The sequence below is a fragment of the Delphinapterus leucas genome, chromosome 5, assembly GCF_059928025.1.
Source record: "Delphinapterus leucas isolate spDelLeu-1000000601 "Yukka" chromosome 5, BTC_Dleu_Yukka2, whole genome shotgun sequence".
Lineage (NCBI taxonomy): Eukaryota > Metazoa > Chordata > Mammalia > Artiodactyla > Monodontidae > Delphinapterus > Delphinapterus leucas.
Window position 1 is genome coordinate 52,677,241 of NC_143133.1, and position 16,523 is coordinate 52,693,763.

The 16,523-nt window shown below is 44.7% G+C and overlaps 1 protein-coding gene across 1 annotated transcript; it reads right to left on the minus strand.

Moving 5' to 3' along the window:
- Positions 1 to 6,337: 6,337 nt before the first annotated feature.
- On the minus strand, positions 6,338 to 15,028 carry CCKAR (cholecystokinin A receptor). The gene is made up of 5 exons (XM_022567146.3): positions 14,905 to 15,028; positions 13,972 to 14,223; positions 10,534 to 10,795; positions 8,167 to 8,294; positions 6,338 to 7,230 (listed from the first exon to the last, which is right to left on the minus strand). Exons 1-5 carry the CDS (start codon positions 15,011 to 15,013, stop codon positions 6,698 to 6,700), a joined length of 1,284 nt encoding a protein of 427 aa, XP_022422854.2. The 5' UTR covers positions 15,014 to 15,028; the 3' UTR covers positions 6,338 to 6,697.
- Positions 15,029 to 16,523: the final 1,495 nt, after the last annotated feature.

The window sequence follows — 16,523 nt, forward strand, 5'->3', positions numbered from 1 at the left end:
CTCGACAAAGCCAAGGGCACAGCAAGTCTGCAAATCAAGACCCTAAACTTGGGGGGCCAAGCTTAACTGTAGTCACTGGCTAGTCCTGACGGAAGACAGGCTGATACTGCAGGTCCAAGGATCACAGATTCTTAGTCTTGAAATCGAGTCAAATTAGTGGTTTTCAAACCCCAAGGGGTTCCACTAAGATTTCAAGGAAGTGTCTCAAAGCCCTCAATCTTTCATCTCTTTCCCATTTGGGCTTCCATACAGAATTGCTTGGGGAGGTAGGGAGGAAAGAGGTTCCTCTGTGTTAAAATTTTAAATCCACTAATCTAGACCCAATACTTTATTTTCTAGGTGAGGGATTCATTCATCAAACATATTTTGAAAACCTTCATGTATGATCCTCTGTGCTAGATTTGGGGTTTTTTGTTAATGAAGCACAAGGCAACAAAAATTGACCAATAGGGCTTCCCTGGTGGCGCGGTGGTTGAGAGTCTGCCTGCCGATGCAGGGGACACGGGCTCGTGCCCTGGTCCGGGGAGGATCCCACGTGCCGCGGAACGGCTGGGCCCGTGAGCCATGGCTGCTGAGCCTGCGCGTCCGGAGCCTGTGCTCCGCAACGGGAGAGAGGCCACAACAGTGAGAGGCCCGCGTACCGCAAAAAAAAAAAACAAAAAAAAAGATGAGCCAGATTTTGAGCCTGAGAGTCTGAGCAAGTGGAGGTACCATTAGCAAGCAGACAGAATCAGGAGAGGTGGTTTGAGACAGATCATTCCATTTCAGATGGTGAACTTGGGGTGGGGACATCTTAGTGACGGTCTGCAGATAATAATAATCTGTAGATTTAACTGGGGAAAGGGGATTCGATAGAAAGATATCAGGTGAAGCGACAGACCAGGAAGCTTCACATGGCAGGCTGACAGATAAATTGGCCTATATTTGTCTCCTCTCTGATTCTTCTAAGAAAATAGACCTACTTTAATAATGTTGATAATTCGCCCAAGAGGTGAAAGCTCATTGACTGATAGCATCTCTCGACTTCCCCGTGATATGGCAAAGTGTATTATCTTCCCTCTAAAAATTAACATAGAGATAGAAGCATCCAAGACACATGTGCAAAATGCCAGCTTTCAAATCCTCCACATTCAGGGAGCTCAGAGCAAGGCCATTGGTGAGTGAGTTTGGGGGGGGGTGGGGGACAGAGACGGGATTTCTCATCCTTAGGCTTGTGTAGCACCAGGACTAGGAACTGTGAAGCATTATAGGAAATGAAATCACCAGCTGTTGATCACTTAGGTTACTGAATGTCACCTAATCCCGACAGCAGCTTGGTGGCATTAGAATGGGCCCGATCTGTCTCTGCTGTTTACTAGCTGTCGGACCTCGTACACATGGTCACTCCCCTGAGGCTCAACTTATTAACCTGTGAATTGTGGAAAATGATGCCTCACACGTTGTTTTGAGATTTAAATAAGAAACCAGATGCTGCTTTGCAAGCAACCTTCTTGGGGCCTTCCAGGGTAAAATCTGAAACCGGCCTCCTTGGTAGAGGGCAGGGAGAGACTGAAGACAGAGGCAGCCCTCCAGATTGGTCATGGCAGGTATAAGAAGCAAGGGGACTTTCTTGGGTGGCAGCACGATGAGTAGATCTCCACGCGTGCCCACCAGACTCTTAGAAGTTTACTCAGAGGCCTTCTCTGCACAGTCCAGGAGCCTCAGCACCACAGTTCTATCTCAAGGCTGTATCCTTGGAGCAGCTTCTGGGAACAGGGAATGCAAGTGGAAAGCATATTCCAGGGACAGGGGAGGGGAAGGGGAGCCTCCACCTCAAGGGTCAACTGGCGGTAGCATCTTTTTGATGGCCTCCTTTAACCCCATATGTACTAGACATTCATTCATCCTTCCATGAGTGTGTATTGTTACCCGCTGTCACCAGTGACTTCACAATGCATAAAGCAGGCTTTAACGAATGTTGGTACTTCTTTCATCTAGGAAAAACTTGGTTTGGGAGTGGATCTTTCTGCCTACGTTTCAGTGGGAATGTGGCTCGTGTTCCAGGGACCAGCCTCACACAAGTTGCTCTGGGCAGCTGTGACCTAGAAGGGGCTGAGAACTTGCACATTCCTCTTTGAGACCCTTTCTTTCTCACCCTGGCCGCCTTCTCTCAGAGGTGCCCTCGAGATCAAGCCTTCCTCAGAGGTGGTTATGTGCTTAGTGTCAGGGAGATTTTCTGATTGCAAAGACAACGGGAAGCCAACAAAACTAAGGGAGGGTATGGAATAATAAAAGCACATAGCAAATTCCGACACACTGAATCCCACAGTACCAAAACTGGAGCAACAACCCGTCATTTTGCAGGAAGGAATTGATACCCAGAGAGGGTGTGTGACCTGCCTGGAGCCACACAGCAAGTTAGGGACAGGGCTAAGTTTGGGACACAGACTTCCGGACTTGGGGTCCAATGTATATCCTCTTTACCGTCAGAGGACGTGTTTATGGTCAGCGAACTGGAAAGCAGTTTTTGCTGTACTTCATGTTCAGCGTGGAGGATTGGAAACAGAATGAGGCTGCCCAGTCAGCTTTACCTCTTGTCAGGCCCTACCTACTGCACACTCTGGGCAAGATGCCTCTGGTTAGGATGGTGCCGTCCCCAAAGCAGCCCGGAAAGGCCTGGCATTGAGGATGGACTCCATTCAAATGTATTCATCCATTCACTTATTCATGCACCCCCAGACACTTACTGAGCACCTGTTATGTGTTATGTACAAGGGTGGCTGCTGGACAATTCATATTTGTCTGATCTCTCTTCTTGAGCAAGAAGGAGGACCTGAAATTCTTCCCAGGCTGGGCTGCTCAGAGCAGGGTGTAGCGTGGAATTGTGGGGCTGGCCCTCAGCTGTGGCAACAGGTTTAGGAAATGTGGAATCTATGTTCCACTTGAGGGTGACCAGAAAGCCGGAGGGGCCATAGAGATCCGAATCAAGGAAGCACCTTGGCTGGAGCTGAGAGCCGGCCACAGGGCTCAGAGGTAGGGTTGGGGCGGGGCGGATGACACAGGAAGATGCCCAGAGGTACCCAGAGGAGTCCTGCAGGAGAGCAAATAGATGGGAGGTAACAGCTAAGGGCGCCAAGTGGGCTTTGATAATACTTATCAGCCCTAACGAGTGAGTAGAGTACTTAAACATGGATTAGGAACACAGTGATGGTTATTTTTACTGTTCTCCTTAAAGAGAATGAGGGTGGAAAGGAGCAAAACCAAGGGATACTATAGACCAGTGCTTCCCAACCCCCTTCCCCCTTTTTTATTTTACTAAAAAACACATTAACTTTAAATTTACCATCTTAACCATTTTTAAGCACACAGTTCAGTAGCTTTAAGTACATTTACATAGCTGGGCAAGAGACCCTAGAACTCTTTCATTTTGCAACACTGAAACTCTACACTAGCTAAACACTAAATCCCCAGCCCTTGGTAATCACTTTTCTATGTTCTGTTTCTATGATTTTTGACTATTTTAGATACCTCATGTGAATAGAACCTTACAGTATTTGTCCTTTTTCCCAGCCCTTTAAAAAAATCTGTGTCCTGGCACCGTTCACAGGCGTGACAGCATCCCATTGGTAACATCTCCAATTATACACACACACACACACACACACACACACACACACACACAAACACACACCACGGGGGAGAGCAAAAGGGAGGGAGAGGTGGCAGCAAATGCTCACACAGCCAAGTCTTGGGTAGGGATACACGCACAGTTGGAAAAAGCCCTCTAGAAATTCTGATACTCCCCAAGAGTATGCCCCCCTTGTTGAGACTCACTGTTGTGGACAGGAAAAGAGTTCTCCAAAGCATCGGAGGCAGAGCAGGAGTCAGTCACAACGTTTATTGAGCACTCATGGTGTACAGAGTACTGGGCAAAGCACTGGAAGGAAATACAGTGGAGATTCAACAGCTACTGTCGCTCGCCTCATGATTACATTTTAAGTGAATGGAGAAGATACACACACGAACATGTATAAACTAATATCTAGACACATGCATTTCTTATTCACCACTGCAAGCTATCTTGAGAGTTTACCGAAGTAACTAAGGCATGAGAAGCCATTGGGACACATGGGCTAAGTAAAAATCAAAGATACATTTCAGTGCTCAGGTTCAAACTTACCACTCTGGTGATGAGCGGAAGCTACCAGAAGACACTAGAAAATACCAGAAACTTGGTGAATCTATTTTCTTAACTCTATTGGTCATTTTATTTCAAATTTAAGAATTCAGTTTACCATGAAATAAAGGCAATTGACTCAACAAAGTATTAGAATAGCTTTATGTTAAAAGCATTTTTTTTAAAGTAAAATCAGCCTATTGATAGTACCATTTCCAAAGGTCAGGCACCGATTCTGAAAGTTAATAGCATTTTTCTTCTTTTTAAGAAAAGCTTCCATTATGTGAAAGACTTTCCAATAAATTTAGTGAACAGAGGCATTTTATTTCTCTATATTATATTTGGGAAAACTTGTTTATATTCTTACATGCTTTTAAAGTAGGGTTGCCAGATAAAATATAAGATATATTTTAGTGCATGGGACATACTCATACTAAAAAAAATTATTAATTGTTTATTTGAAATTAAAATTTAACCGGACATCCTGTATTTTAGTTGCTAAATCTGGCAACCCTATTTTTAGGTTAACATACCTTTGGAATTTCCAAAGGTTTCCAATAAGGTGTGGGGAGCAAAGAGGCTAATTTAGCTTCAGTTATATGCTAACACTGTCAGAGAGGAAGGTTTATTCTTCTGGCAGGAAAATGGTAGGTTTTGTAGGGTTTACTCAAATATTGGAGACATCTTCATTTCTTACACCTTTTATCATTACTATTTTAGCAGTGCACGTTTTAGTCAGTTGAATTTTTACCTTGAAATTTTTGACAGAGATGACTGGTTAGAATTATTAAAATAAGATTGTAGTCTGAGGAATAGAAAAACTAACATCTGGCTTGAAAAGTCCCCTATAACATATGTTCACATCCTCAATAATTTCTTCTCTGTTAACACTTTATACCCCCAACCCTCAAAAAAACAACAAATGTCAACACTCACATCTCGTTACATTATACAACGTCCCTTCCCCTATTCCTGATCACTTCCTGCCACTCTCTGCCCCTCCCCTTTCCATATTGATTTTTTTTTTTATAATTGAAAACACTAGCCCTTGTGCACCACAAAGAGTGTCTGTCAGGCATGGATCAATGGGTGGTCATGGACCCAAGAAAACAGGAAAATGAAAAGCTCACCTCTCAGATGCTTGGAGGCATGAAAACTATGAAAGAAAGTGGTGGGGAGGGAGGGAGGAGGGCTGGTAGACTGGATTGATACATTCTGTTCTAGAAATGCACTTCCTTGTATCTAAATGTACAGTTCATGTCTTATTTTAAGTTGAGATTCTACATTGGAGGAGAGAGATTTCAACACCAATTTTGCAAAGAAAAGAAGTTCATGAAACTCCAACCGTTGTAGAGGAATGTAGAATGATAACACTTTCTGAATTCCAACCTCTATCCACTATTCTTTTTTTAAACACCCTGAAGAGTATATATATATGTAAAGAATGTACTTCTCTGTTCATATTCCACATACACATAAAATTACTATGAACATTAACAAACACATAGATTGTACTTAAAGGCATATACAGCCTTTGACTTTCAAAAGCTACTTGTTAATTGAGTCCAAGTATGCCAGTTTTTATTCTGGGCCTGACTCCACCTGTTTCCAGCTTGGCCAGGTGCACATAGGTTACAGCTCTCCTTTGTACCTTGAGGTCTTTCCAGAAAAGAGGACGAGTATGAGAAATTAAGTTGAGGCAAAGAAGGCATGGGGTTTCATATCACCATATAAAGGTGGAGTTAAGCAATATATATTATTAAAGTAGAAAAATATTTCTATGCCCCCTCTGGCATTTAACATTCCTTATGCTAAGACAGCATTCCATCCAGCTACTTGCCACATACTCTTTTCTTTTCAGAAATATAAGTTCCAAATTCCATCGTTTAGACAACTTTCCAGATGCTGTTCTGATGACGACATAAACTTACGTCTCTGAATGCCCCTGACCGACCTCAAGGAGCACAAGTCAGGCTGTTCTTTTACTACAGAAAACGGCCGGAAGAGGGTTTGCTTTGGGTTCCCATTCGTGGTCATGATGAGGTGGGTGGCTACAGAATGTACGTGAAAGAGTGATGGACTCCCCAGGGGCAAAGTAGCCCCCCAAATTTTGCATCAGCAGAAGCAGTAGTGCACAGAAGGGTGTCCCTATGGGGAGTGAGAGCCCACTCTAAAGCCCCACTTCTAAAGCTCAGTAGGGTCCGCGTCCCAGTTTGAACACGTGCTTGGCAATTACATGTGCAGGAGGAGTCCTGTTGGACTCCTGTTACTGGCCTGCTGAGGTTTTTCTAATGGTGACTGGTATGGAAACTGCCTGCCTGGAGCTGCCTGGAAACCCAGTCCCGGCCCCGCCCTAGTAGTGTTCCCCTGGCACCCAGACGAAGGATGCCAAGCAGACAAGGAATAGTTCCCACTGGGGATGGCGCCTTCCTGCTCCTTCACTTCCCGCTTCCTCTTCCTCCTGCTTTCTTCTTTTTCTCCTTCTCTGCTGCCTCCCTAGGTCCCCGCTCCATCCTTTGGTGCTGGCGGCCAGGGCACAGCTCACGGGGGCGGGGCAGAGGCGCTGGCGTGGCTGTACGAGCGCCTGGACAGAGAGGCCCGGGTGGTCCTGCTCTCCACCTCCTCCCCCGCCTCCCCTCTCGCTCCTGGGGGACCAGGGTTGGGGCAGCAGGGGAACGTGGCCATGAAGCCGAGGCGGAACCGCTGGTTCATGAAGCAGTAGATGATGGGGTTGACGCAGGAGGAGGTGTAGGAGAGCAAGAGGATGAAGGAGATGGGGGTCCCGGAGAGGCGGCGCTCTGCAGAGGCGGTGTCAAAGGCCCGCCAGGCGTTGGCGCTGAAGATGGGCATCCAGCAGAGGAAGAAGAGAACCACGATGACCATGAGCATGCGGATCACCCGCTTCTTGGCCATCAGGTTGGCCGCGGGGCTGCTGCTCCTGATGCGGCTGAGCCTGCCGCCGCCGCTGCTGGACAACTGCTGCAGCTCCAGCTTCCCTGGGTGCTTGGACCTCTGCAGGTAACACCCATCGCTGGCCTCGTATCTGCCGCTGCTGCCGGGGCTCGGCTTCCTTTCTGGATGGGCAAGGGACAACACTTATTTTTCGGGATGGGTCATGCCAGACGGAAGGCGTGGAACCCCTGCCCCCTGCATCAAGGGGCTAAACCACACTTGAACTGTATATTGGGCAGGCGACCTCGGGCCTGCCTTGACGTGGGTAGGTATTGTTTACACTAGTCCTTTCCTTCAAATGAAAAGCTACTTAAAACTACTAAAATAATGTATAGTATCTGATGTACATAATTTATAATAGTAAAATAATATTTTACATATGTAGATTATAGGGCTAAAGAACTGTTCAAGAATGAATAGGCACACTCTTCTTCCAGCTCCTCAGGGGGAAGTTTCCTGCTTGCTTGGGAAAGCTCCAGACTGCTTTTACTGTGAGGACTCTGCATAATGAGCAAAAACCAAAGAAGGCCTTGAAGTTGTATAAGTGGTAAAGAGCTGAGTAAAGGGGTGGAGTGAGAATGGTGTGGGGGCGGGGCGGCGAGTGATACCAACAAAGGTGTCGGGTAAGTTTCTCTGGCGAGTGGACTATAATGAAAGGGGGGACGGGAGGCTCTGTGGCAGCTGCAACAGGAGTGAAGGGGAGGAGAGAGGATGGCGCCTGGAATTACAATTTGCTTTGTTTGCGGAAGGCGGTCCATTTGTATGCAACAGCACAGAGAGCCTGGGACCCATGGGCCCTCAGCTTGTAATTGGGCGATGTGTGTATTATGTCATCTTATTCCACTCAGCACCCTTTTGAGAGGAATAATTTCTTCATTTTACAGATGAGGAATAGAGACACTGGGTCTCATGACTGTGCCTTAGGACACAGAGTCTCCTAAGAAGACTTTTGAAAACCTCTAATATACCCTATACACACTCTGGGTATATCCATTTAAGTTACAGAAAATAAGCGTTTGTAATCTTTTGGCATAAACGTACAGCTAAGAGATAGTTACCTCTAGCAGACTTCTTCTGGCTAGCATCAAATTTTATTCCCTGGTAAAGTTCCAGAGAGATTAATCCATATGCCACCATCATCACAATTCCAGGAATAAGAAAGAGGATGAGTAACAGGAAGGTGTGCCTAATAAAATAAAAAGCAATCCAATAACCAGCATCTCTAGCATTTCAAACTCAGATGGGATGGAATAAGCAGGGTTCATCTCCATTTTAATGAGTCTGAGGAAACACATTAATTACTAGTATTTAATATCTTTGGAAATTCCCCATCTGGAGAGTCAGTCATTAGAAGTTGTTTTCTTCTTTTCTTTCAGATAAAGTCTCTTATGAAGGACTAGTTAAATGGAAAAGTTTGGTGTAAGTCTGCCTGAAACAAGTCTACATTTAAAACAAATGAGAGCTTAAAAAAGAAAAAACAAACAAGCCAATGAGAGTAGGTGAATACCTCAATAAAACGGTTTCTGAAATAATAATAAGAAGAATTTACATTCATTGATGACTTATTCAATTTCAATATAGTATATATATATATTACTATATCTAATTCCCATAATAACTTTTGAGGTAGGTACTATTAACATAATACCCATTTTACAAATGAGGAAACAGACTTAGAGACAATAAACAATTTGTCCAAAGTTACACAGCTCGTGGCAAAGGTGAGATCTGAAGCCGAGCAATACAATTCTAGAACTCAGGCTCTTAAACATCACAATATACCATTTGTTGACTTTATAGCAACAGAATCGTCTAATGCATAGGTAGCAATGATGGAAAACCTCCTTGGTTTTGCAAAATAAGCATTCTGGCTGTTCTGACCCGCTGGCACAGTGGCAAGCTCGTTCTAGTGCCTGGTGGGCCAGAGCTATGCTTTCTCTAAATATGTTTGATTTCTGAAGAATCGCAGCCTCCTTCTTTATGAGTCTGGCCCCTAAATCACTTTTGCAGTCTGGCATGTGTAAGATTACGCGATTAGGCCGTAAAATTGTCAGAGGCTCACGGTGGCTGAGCCATTTCTTATTTCAATTGGACATGTTTTGATAAGAGTTCTTTTCAAATCTTGGAAAAGTCCCTCATTTGCAACATAACTCTTTTTGTGTGTACGCGTTACTTGGTTGAAATGAAAAAAAGGAAGGCAAAGAAAGCAGAGATTATCTCAGTTTTGAGCTATGTTTTTTTTAAATCCTTGTCTGAAGTTTCCAACATCTGTGTTATTTAGGGTTGGTTTCTATTGCCAGTTTTTTTCTATGTACAGCTCATATTTTCCCATTTATTCCCATGTCTAATACTTTTTTAAAAAAATTTATTTATTTATTTTTGGCTGTGTTGGGTCTTCTTTTCTGTGCGAGGGCTTTCTCTAGTTGCGGCAAGAGGAGGCCACTCTTCATCGTGGTGCGTGGGCCTCTCACTACGGGGGCCTCTCTTGTTGCGGAGCACAGGCTCCAGACGCGCAGGCTCAGTAGTCATGGCTCACGGGCCCAGTTGCTCCGCAGCATGTGGGATCTTCCCAGACCAGGGCTCGAACCTGTGTCCCCTGCATTGGCAGGCAGACTCTCAACCACTGCACCACCAGGGAAGCCCTTGAGCCATTTTTAAATGTCTAGCTCCCTGCTTCTAAAACATGCTGGGAACTGGTAAACATAATGTCCTGCATTTGTGTAGCCTTTTTAAAAATATTTAGTGACATTTTCATAAACATGCTCTCATTTGAATCTCACATCCATCTAATGAGGTAGATAAAAAAAATCTTTATTCTTAAATCTTTGTGTAGATAAAGAACTTGAATGTCAGGGAGGTTATATGAACTTGTCCAATATCACCCACTAGTAAGCAAAGAAACAGGTACTAGAACCTTGCCTTTTTATTTCCAGTACAGTGTCCCGTGCAAATACCACAGCTGCAGCTCTAAGAAAAACCACGTGGGATTTGGAACTCATCCTCGGCTCTACCTCCAGTTCTTGGAAAATCAGAGCTCTTCCAGAAGCACGCTGCATAGTGGTTAAGACCAGATGCTATGCTCTCTTATCTCTTCTAGGTTTGGGAACTTGAGTGACTTGCTTAACCTCTCCATGTCTCAGTTTCCTCTGTAAAATGGGGACAATAATAGTACCCACCCTATAGGGTTTTGAGAGGATTAGTTGAATTTATATATATATATATATATATATATATATATAGCATTTAAAACACAGCACTCTAAGTGTTTGCTGTCACTGTTACTCTAGAAAGAGGTTCGAGTGAAACTTCTCGATAAGTCTCCAGGAGACTGATGCCCCCAGACACTGGACAATACATTCCAGTTTTTATTAAACCTGCAAAATTATATCGAGTTGTATTAAACAAATAAACCCATGCAGCCTTACCAGGACTGCTGCATGACATCATTTGGCAGTAGAAAGCGGCACATGTTCGCGGTCTGATTGTTATTTTTGGTAAAAGGCACCAAGTTGCTATAAATCGGGTACGGAGTCATGATGGTAAAGGAGAGGCACCAGGTAGCGGCAATCACCTTCAAAGCGTGGGATTTTGTCTGCCAGACGCGGGACTGTAAGGGTTTGCAAATTGCACCATATCTCTCCAGCGATATGGCTACCAGATTAAAGGTGGAGACACTCACAGAGGTGCCTGGAAAAGGAACAAAGAAGCTGGTTATGCAGGCTCTGAAATCCAAAGTTTATTTGCACAATGAGCTTAAGCATACCTGATCTGCGCAGGTTTGATAGATAGCAGAGGAAAACGCTCAGAGGGTAAGAATATTGTGTATGTATATCTAAAAAAAAATGACTTATTCCCAGCTTTGTTCCCAAAACGATTTGAGGCAGGTAAAGAAATGTGTTTGCAAATACATCTTATTGCCAATTTTTAGATAAGTTTATTGAACTTTGATTACAACCAACTCCTTCCTAGGCTGAAGGCGCTCATTAATTAATAACCAAGTGGATGAAATATGTTCCTATCCCACAGAAGAGGTTCTGAGTGACCTGTAGAATAGCTTTAGTTTTGAGTGTGATCTGCATAGTTAAGTTGACCTTTTAACCCAATATTCTCAAGGACTGTGACCCTGAAAATTCAGTGGGGTCTGAGCTGGGAGCATTAAAACTCTTCCTGAAAATTTCTAGTACAGACTTTTTTTTAAAGATTTTTTTGATGTGGATCATTTTTAAAGTCTTTATTGAATTTGTTACACTATTGCTTCTGTTTCATGTTTTGGTTTTTTGGCCACAAGGTATGTGGGATCTTAGCTCCCTGACCAGGGATCAAACCCACACCCCCTGCATTGGAAGGGGAAGTCTTAACCACTGGACCACCAGGGAAGTCCCCAAACTGTTTTTAAGAGTGAAACATTCTAAGTTTCCAAATGGAGTGTTGAAAAATTACCTAGTGAAAAAGGAAGAAGGGGAAACTCTCCATATTATAACTAACGTTTTTCTCTGGGTGGAAGGACTAGGGCCTTTTTTCTTATTCTCTTTGCTTTCTGTATTTTGTAAAAGAAACATGCATCATCAGTGAGAAAGACGTCAAAACACCTCATTCAAAAGGATATACTTACGTATAGTCAAAAAAGCTTAATTTTCCTTATTTTTTGTATTTTGTGTGTGTACATACTTATTATAATCTCATATCCCCTTAAAATTCCCTTCATCCATAAATTCAACTGATTCTTCTCTTATCTCTTACCATGATGGAGGAGTTCTTAGCCTGGGGCCTTTTGTGAAACTATGTATAAAAATATTCTTTTTCTAGGGAGAATATCCATAGTATTCCTGAGAGACTTGAAGGAATCTACAACCCTGAAACCATTCTATAAGAACTTACGTTCTGAGACAGGATTTGCTGTGTTTTATAGGACTTTACTCTAAGGAGTTGATGACATCTGAATTAGAGGGTACAGCCCCAAAGTCCTCAGAGTCAAGTCTGTACAATGGGTCCACTGTACTTATAAACCCACCAGCAGGCAAGCACTCTTTTTTTTTGGCTCTGTATTAGGAGCTTAATGAGTGTTCACTATAAGAAACGGTATTGAGGAGAACATAAAATTAAGGGAAGAATTGAAATCACTGGAATCAGAAATCCAACAAAACCATTAGGGTATTGCAAACACTTTCAGAATTATCTTGCTTTTCATTTTCTAGAACAGTCTGTCCTAGAAATTTTCAGGAAGAGTTTTAAGGCTCCTAGCTCAGACTGCAGCTATTTTAAAACATTTTTGGTTGAGGTGACACTTACATCACATAAACTTAATCATTTTAAAGTGAACAGTTCTGTGGCGTTTAGCACCTTCACAGGTGACACATCACATAAACTCAATCATTTTAAAGTGAACAGCTCTGTGGCGTTTAGCACATTCACAGTGTTGTGCAACTACACAAGCACTCTCTTTAAATCTCCTTCCACAAACCCTGGTTAAGATTATTCAATATTATCATAAGATATATACAGACAGGTCTTGAAAGCCTAAAGCACTATGAGATGTTGGTTATTATTATTGCGTCATTGTTTAACAATGATCCTTTTCATTTGTGCGTCGAGGACTGGACCCAGATTGACACTTCCTTGGCTATTTGTCCATGTCGCGCAGATCAGTTATTCGTCAGCATTTTGTCACTGCTGGATCCTGCTTCCTCAACTGGGAGAAATAAAGGCTTTTAAAGCTTTCCGGTCATTGAAGGCTGCCCTAGCCCAACTCAGCTCTGCGTATTTGGCCCAGCTTAGGTCAGAACAAACAACAACTCCTTCCTCATTCCCCGCCTCTCCTCCTCCTCTCCCAGCTAATTCTCACAATGGGCAAGGGACAAAGCATTTTGGCAGACAGAGGGGACAAAGAGACATGTTTTGTTTCCGCCTTAGAAGAGCCACAACAGTTGGCAAAGCGAGGTCATGTACTCACCACTGTTGTGGCTACCGATCTGGGTTCAAGTCAGCTCTGTAGCTTACCACCTGTGTGTCCTTGGGCACATTATTAACCTCTCTGTGCCTCTGTTCCCTCCTCAGTGAAACAGGGAAGGATAACTGTATATTCTTTATAGGGTGGTTGGGAGATAAAATATGATCATGGAAGTAAAAATTCAAAGCAATTAGGAGAATATCGGGTGCTCAAAAAATGCATTCAAAAATATTAGCTCTTGTGACTTTTATTATCATCACCATCATTTTGATTGGCAAAGGCAGACAGCTGCATATCTCAGCCAACCAGTGTCAGCTTAGTGACCCACAGGCTCTAGGAGCAAATTCAATTCCTCGTCTAGTGGCAGAGGTCTCTCTCTCTCTCTCTCTCTCTCTCTCTCTCTCTCTCTCTCTGTGCCTGAGATGGTCCCAGACCCTGGGAAAACAGTCTGGGAAGTGAATCCTGAGAAGGGAATCTAGACCTCTGATGAAACTCGTTTTCAAATAGTCCCTGTTCCTTAGGAAAGCCAGAGCAACGGCAGAAAGAGCCCTCTTCCAGCACCCTGGCCACCCCAAAACCATGCCTTGGGTTGGGTAGAGCTCAGAATACAATCAACGACCTCCAGGAAGGAACATAACAGCTTGCATCTGTCTTACTTTCTAACAGAAGCAAGCAAAACCAACCTCTTCTGTGGCTTCTTACCAACTTATTCCACTTTGAGAAACTGACCCTTAAAACTGGGGACTGACTTCTGGGGAGTTATGAGGACTGAGCCCCCCATAAAGCCAGCTCCTCTGTCCTTACACCTAGCCCCACACAGACAGATGTTTTGTTTTGGCTGTTAAGGGTTGGGGAAGGTCTGGGGCTGAGCAGGGTCTGGGGCGAGCTCCAGAAATAGGCACCAGCAGCAACTCACCCATGAAGTAGGTGGTGGTCTTGCAGACAGCGCTCCCAAAGATGAAATCCTTGAGCAGGTTGGGGATGAGGTTGAACGGCATGCAGAAGAGGCAGAGCATGAGGTCACTGACAGCCAGGGAGAGCAGGAAGATGTTGGTGACCGTTCTCATCCTCTTGTTCCGAATCAGCACCGTGATGACCAGCGTGTTTCCCAGCACACTGAGCAGGAATATCAAGGAGTACAAGAGAATCTGCACGGCTGGCTGCCACTCTGAGAGGAGGAACGCGGACGAGGGATGGAGGTTATGAGAGCAGAATGTTAAAACCTAGCACGCGCAGCAAGCACTTATTTCCTGCCGATTTTTTTTTTCAGGGGCGGACATCATTGAACCCAGCTCTCCCTGTACTTAGCAATATTTTGCAGAAACAAAGTGAGGGGAGCACAGAGTGATTCAGTTGCTCCTAAAAGGTTGGTCTGTTAAAGGATCACTCACTCAGGGAACCACTTTTTCTTAAGAACAAAGCTTCCCTAGTGAATAGTGATTGCTTTCTTTCCTAGCTGCTAAGCATTATTTCGCTATAATCACTTCTTCACACTGATTTCCCCCAAGAAAAGGCGACAGCTAGATTGTGACAGCACCTTTTCTGTGATGCTTGTAAAGTTCAAGCTTTTACACTTGTCCTCGCTTCTGGCTCCCCTTCAGGTCCTCCTCCCACTGCTTTTGTGCCCCCGAGTCCTGTACATTAATCCCAACTCTCCCCTGGGGAACAAGAAGAACATTGGACTCAATTCTGCTCTTTGATCTCTTATCCAAACTTCTGAACAGATGACTTTACCCAGCCTTGTCTCACGAGGACTTTGTTATATTTTTTGCAGTCAGCCTTGCCTTTGCTGATTTCTTCCCCCAACGTAATAGTTTTCTGAATTAAAGTATCAGCCTCTGACACCTACCTTTGGAAGCATGGGGCTGATCCAAGCAGAAAAGCGTCTCGTTTTCGATCCCCAGTTTGCAGGGAGGCGTCGTGTTGCTTCCATTCAAGAGAAGGCTGTCCACATCCATCCTTGCTTTGCTGCTTTTCACCAAGCGCTGGTGAGCTGATGAACTGCTCACTCTTGGCTCATTCCTCTAATGACCGACTGGAGAGTTTCCCAAATGGAACCTGCCGTGGAGGGGCAAGGGGGTTGGGGGAGTGATTGCCAGGTGTGGGCTTCTGAAGCCATTCTTAAAGGTGACTGGAGTTCCACACACTCAGGCCAGCTGGGCAAGCATGTGCACTCCTGTCATGGAAAGAGCAGCTGGTGCAAGGCAAGCCTGCTCCACCTTCCAGGCCCACCCCATTCCTGGGCCAGCCATGGGGCCCTGAGCACAGACAGCCTGATTGTAGCTTAACCCTTCCTGGAGTGTCGCTGCTTTTCCACACACATGCCCACAGGTGTGGACACACACACACATGGACACATTACCTCTCTTCTCTGTATAGGAACCTGTCACCGTCCCAGACATAGGCAGAATAAAGCCCAAACTGGCCGTGTGAGACAGAAACAATTAACACAGTAACAGATACCATAATGCAGAGCATCAGGACTAAAGGACACGGAGGGACTGTGTTTCTACCTCCTTATATAAAAGCAGTTAGTGCCTTTTTAGCTTTGGACTCATGCCCAGCAGTGTGTGTGGATATAACTACCGGTTGTTAAGTTCTTACCAACCACAGGGTTATTTCTCTGCCCTTGGAAACTGAAAGAAGGGGGGTACTTTGACTATAGGTGCCTGGATTCTTATTACAGAAACACTTGAGTAAGATTTTCCATTCGTTCATTTATTCACTCATCCATTCATTCAGCACATGTTCATTGAGAGTCAGCCGTTTGCCAGGTACTTTTCTAAACACATAAGCAGATAATGAATAAGATTATTTCAGATGTGTAAAGCACCACAGAGGAAGTTAAGCAGGAAGGCGTAATGGAGAGGGATGGATGGGGGGGTGCTAATTTAGGCAGGGTGGTCAGGAAGGGCCTCCCGCAGGAGGGGTCTATGATCAGAAAGCTAGATGGCAAGGAGGAGGAAAGCTTGTGCCGATCTGGAGGAAGCTGCTTCTAGGCAGCAGGAGCAGCCTGCTTGGCAGAGGTCACAGCAGGAGCAAAGGCCCTGAGGTGGGAATGAACTTGACCTGTTTGAGTTCAGTTAGAAGTAGGAATGAGGTGGGAGGTTAGGATAGAGAGGGGGACCTGGCCGGGAGCTCTAGGTTTTCTGTGAGGCTTTGTGGTGCCGGAAAACTCCTCCAGCCCTATTGTACACGTGCTCTCCTGAGTTGAGACCTTTGGGACAGCAGGTGACAGCAGAGGGCCCTGTGTTTCTCACATGTTGCTTGGCCCAGCTGAGACCTGGTCTAGACGCCTCTGGGACCCCTTGTGCTTTGACAACTTGACAGAGCTACGTGTTATATATTTGCTGAATCCCTGCCGGACACAGATGAGCTAATGGACATTTTCACCATCCAGGCTCAGTGGAGCTGGGAAGAGAGTGGTACCTCTGTTCTCTGAAACCATGAACAGCTCACGTTGAGGCA

Coding starts and splice junctions, on each gene's coding strand:
- CCKAR (XM_022567146.3), bottom strand. CDS start 15,013: ATGGATGTGGACAGCCTTCTCTTGAATGGAAGCAACACGACGCCTCCC. Junction 14,224..14,904: donor TCAGCCCCATGCTTCCAAAG/GTAGGTGTCAGA, acceptor TCCTCCTCTCAG/AGTGGCAGCCAGCCGTGCAG. Junction 8,295..10,533: donor GATGTCATGCAGCAGTCCTG/GTAAGGCTGCAT, acceptor TTATTTTATTAG/GCACACCTTCCTGTTACTCA.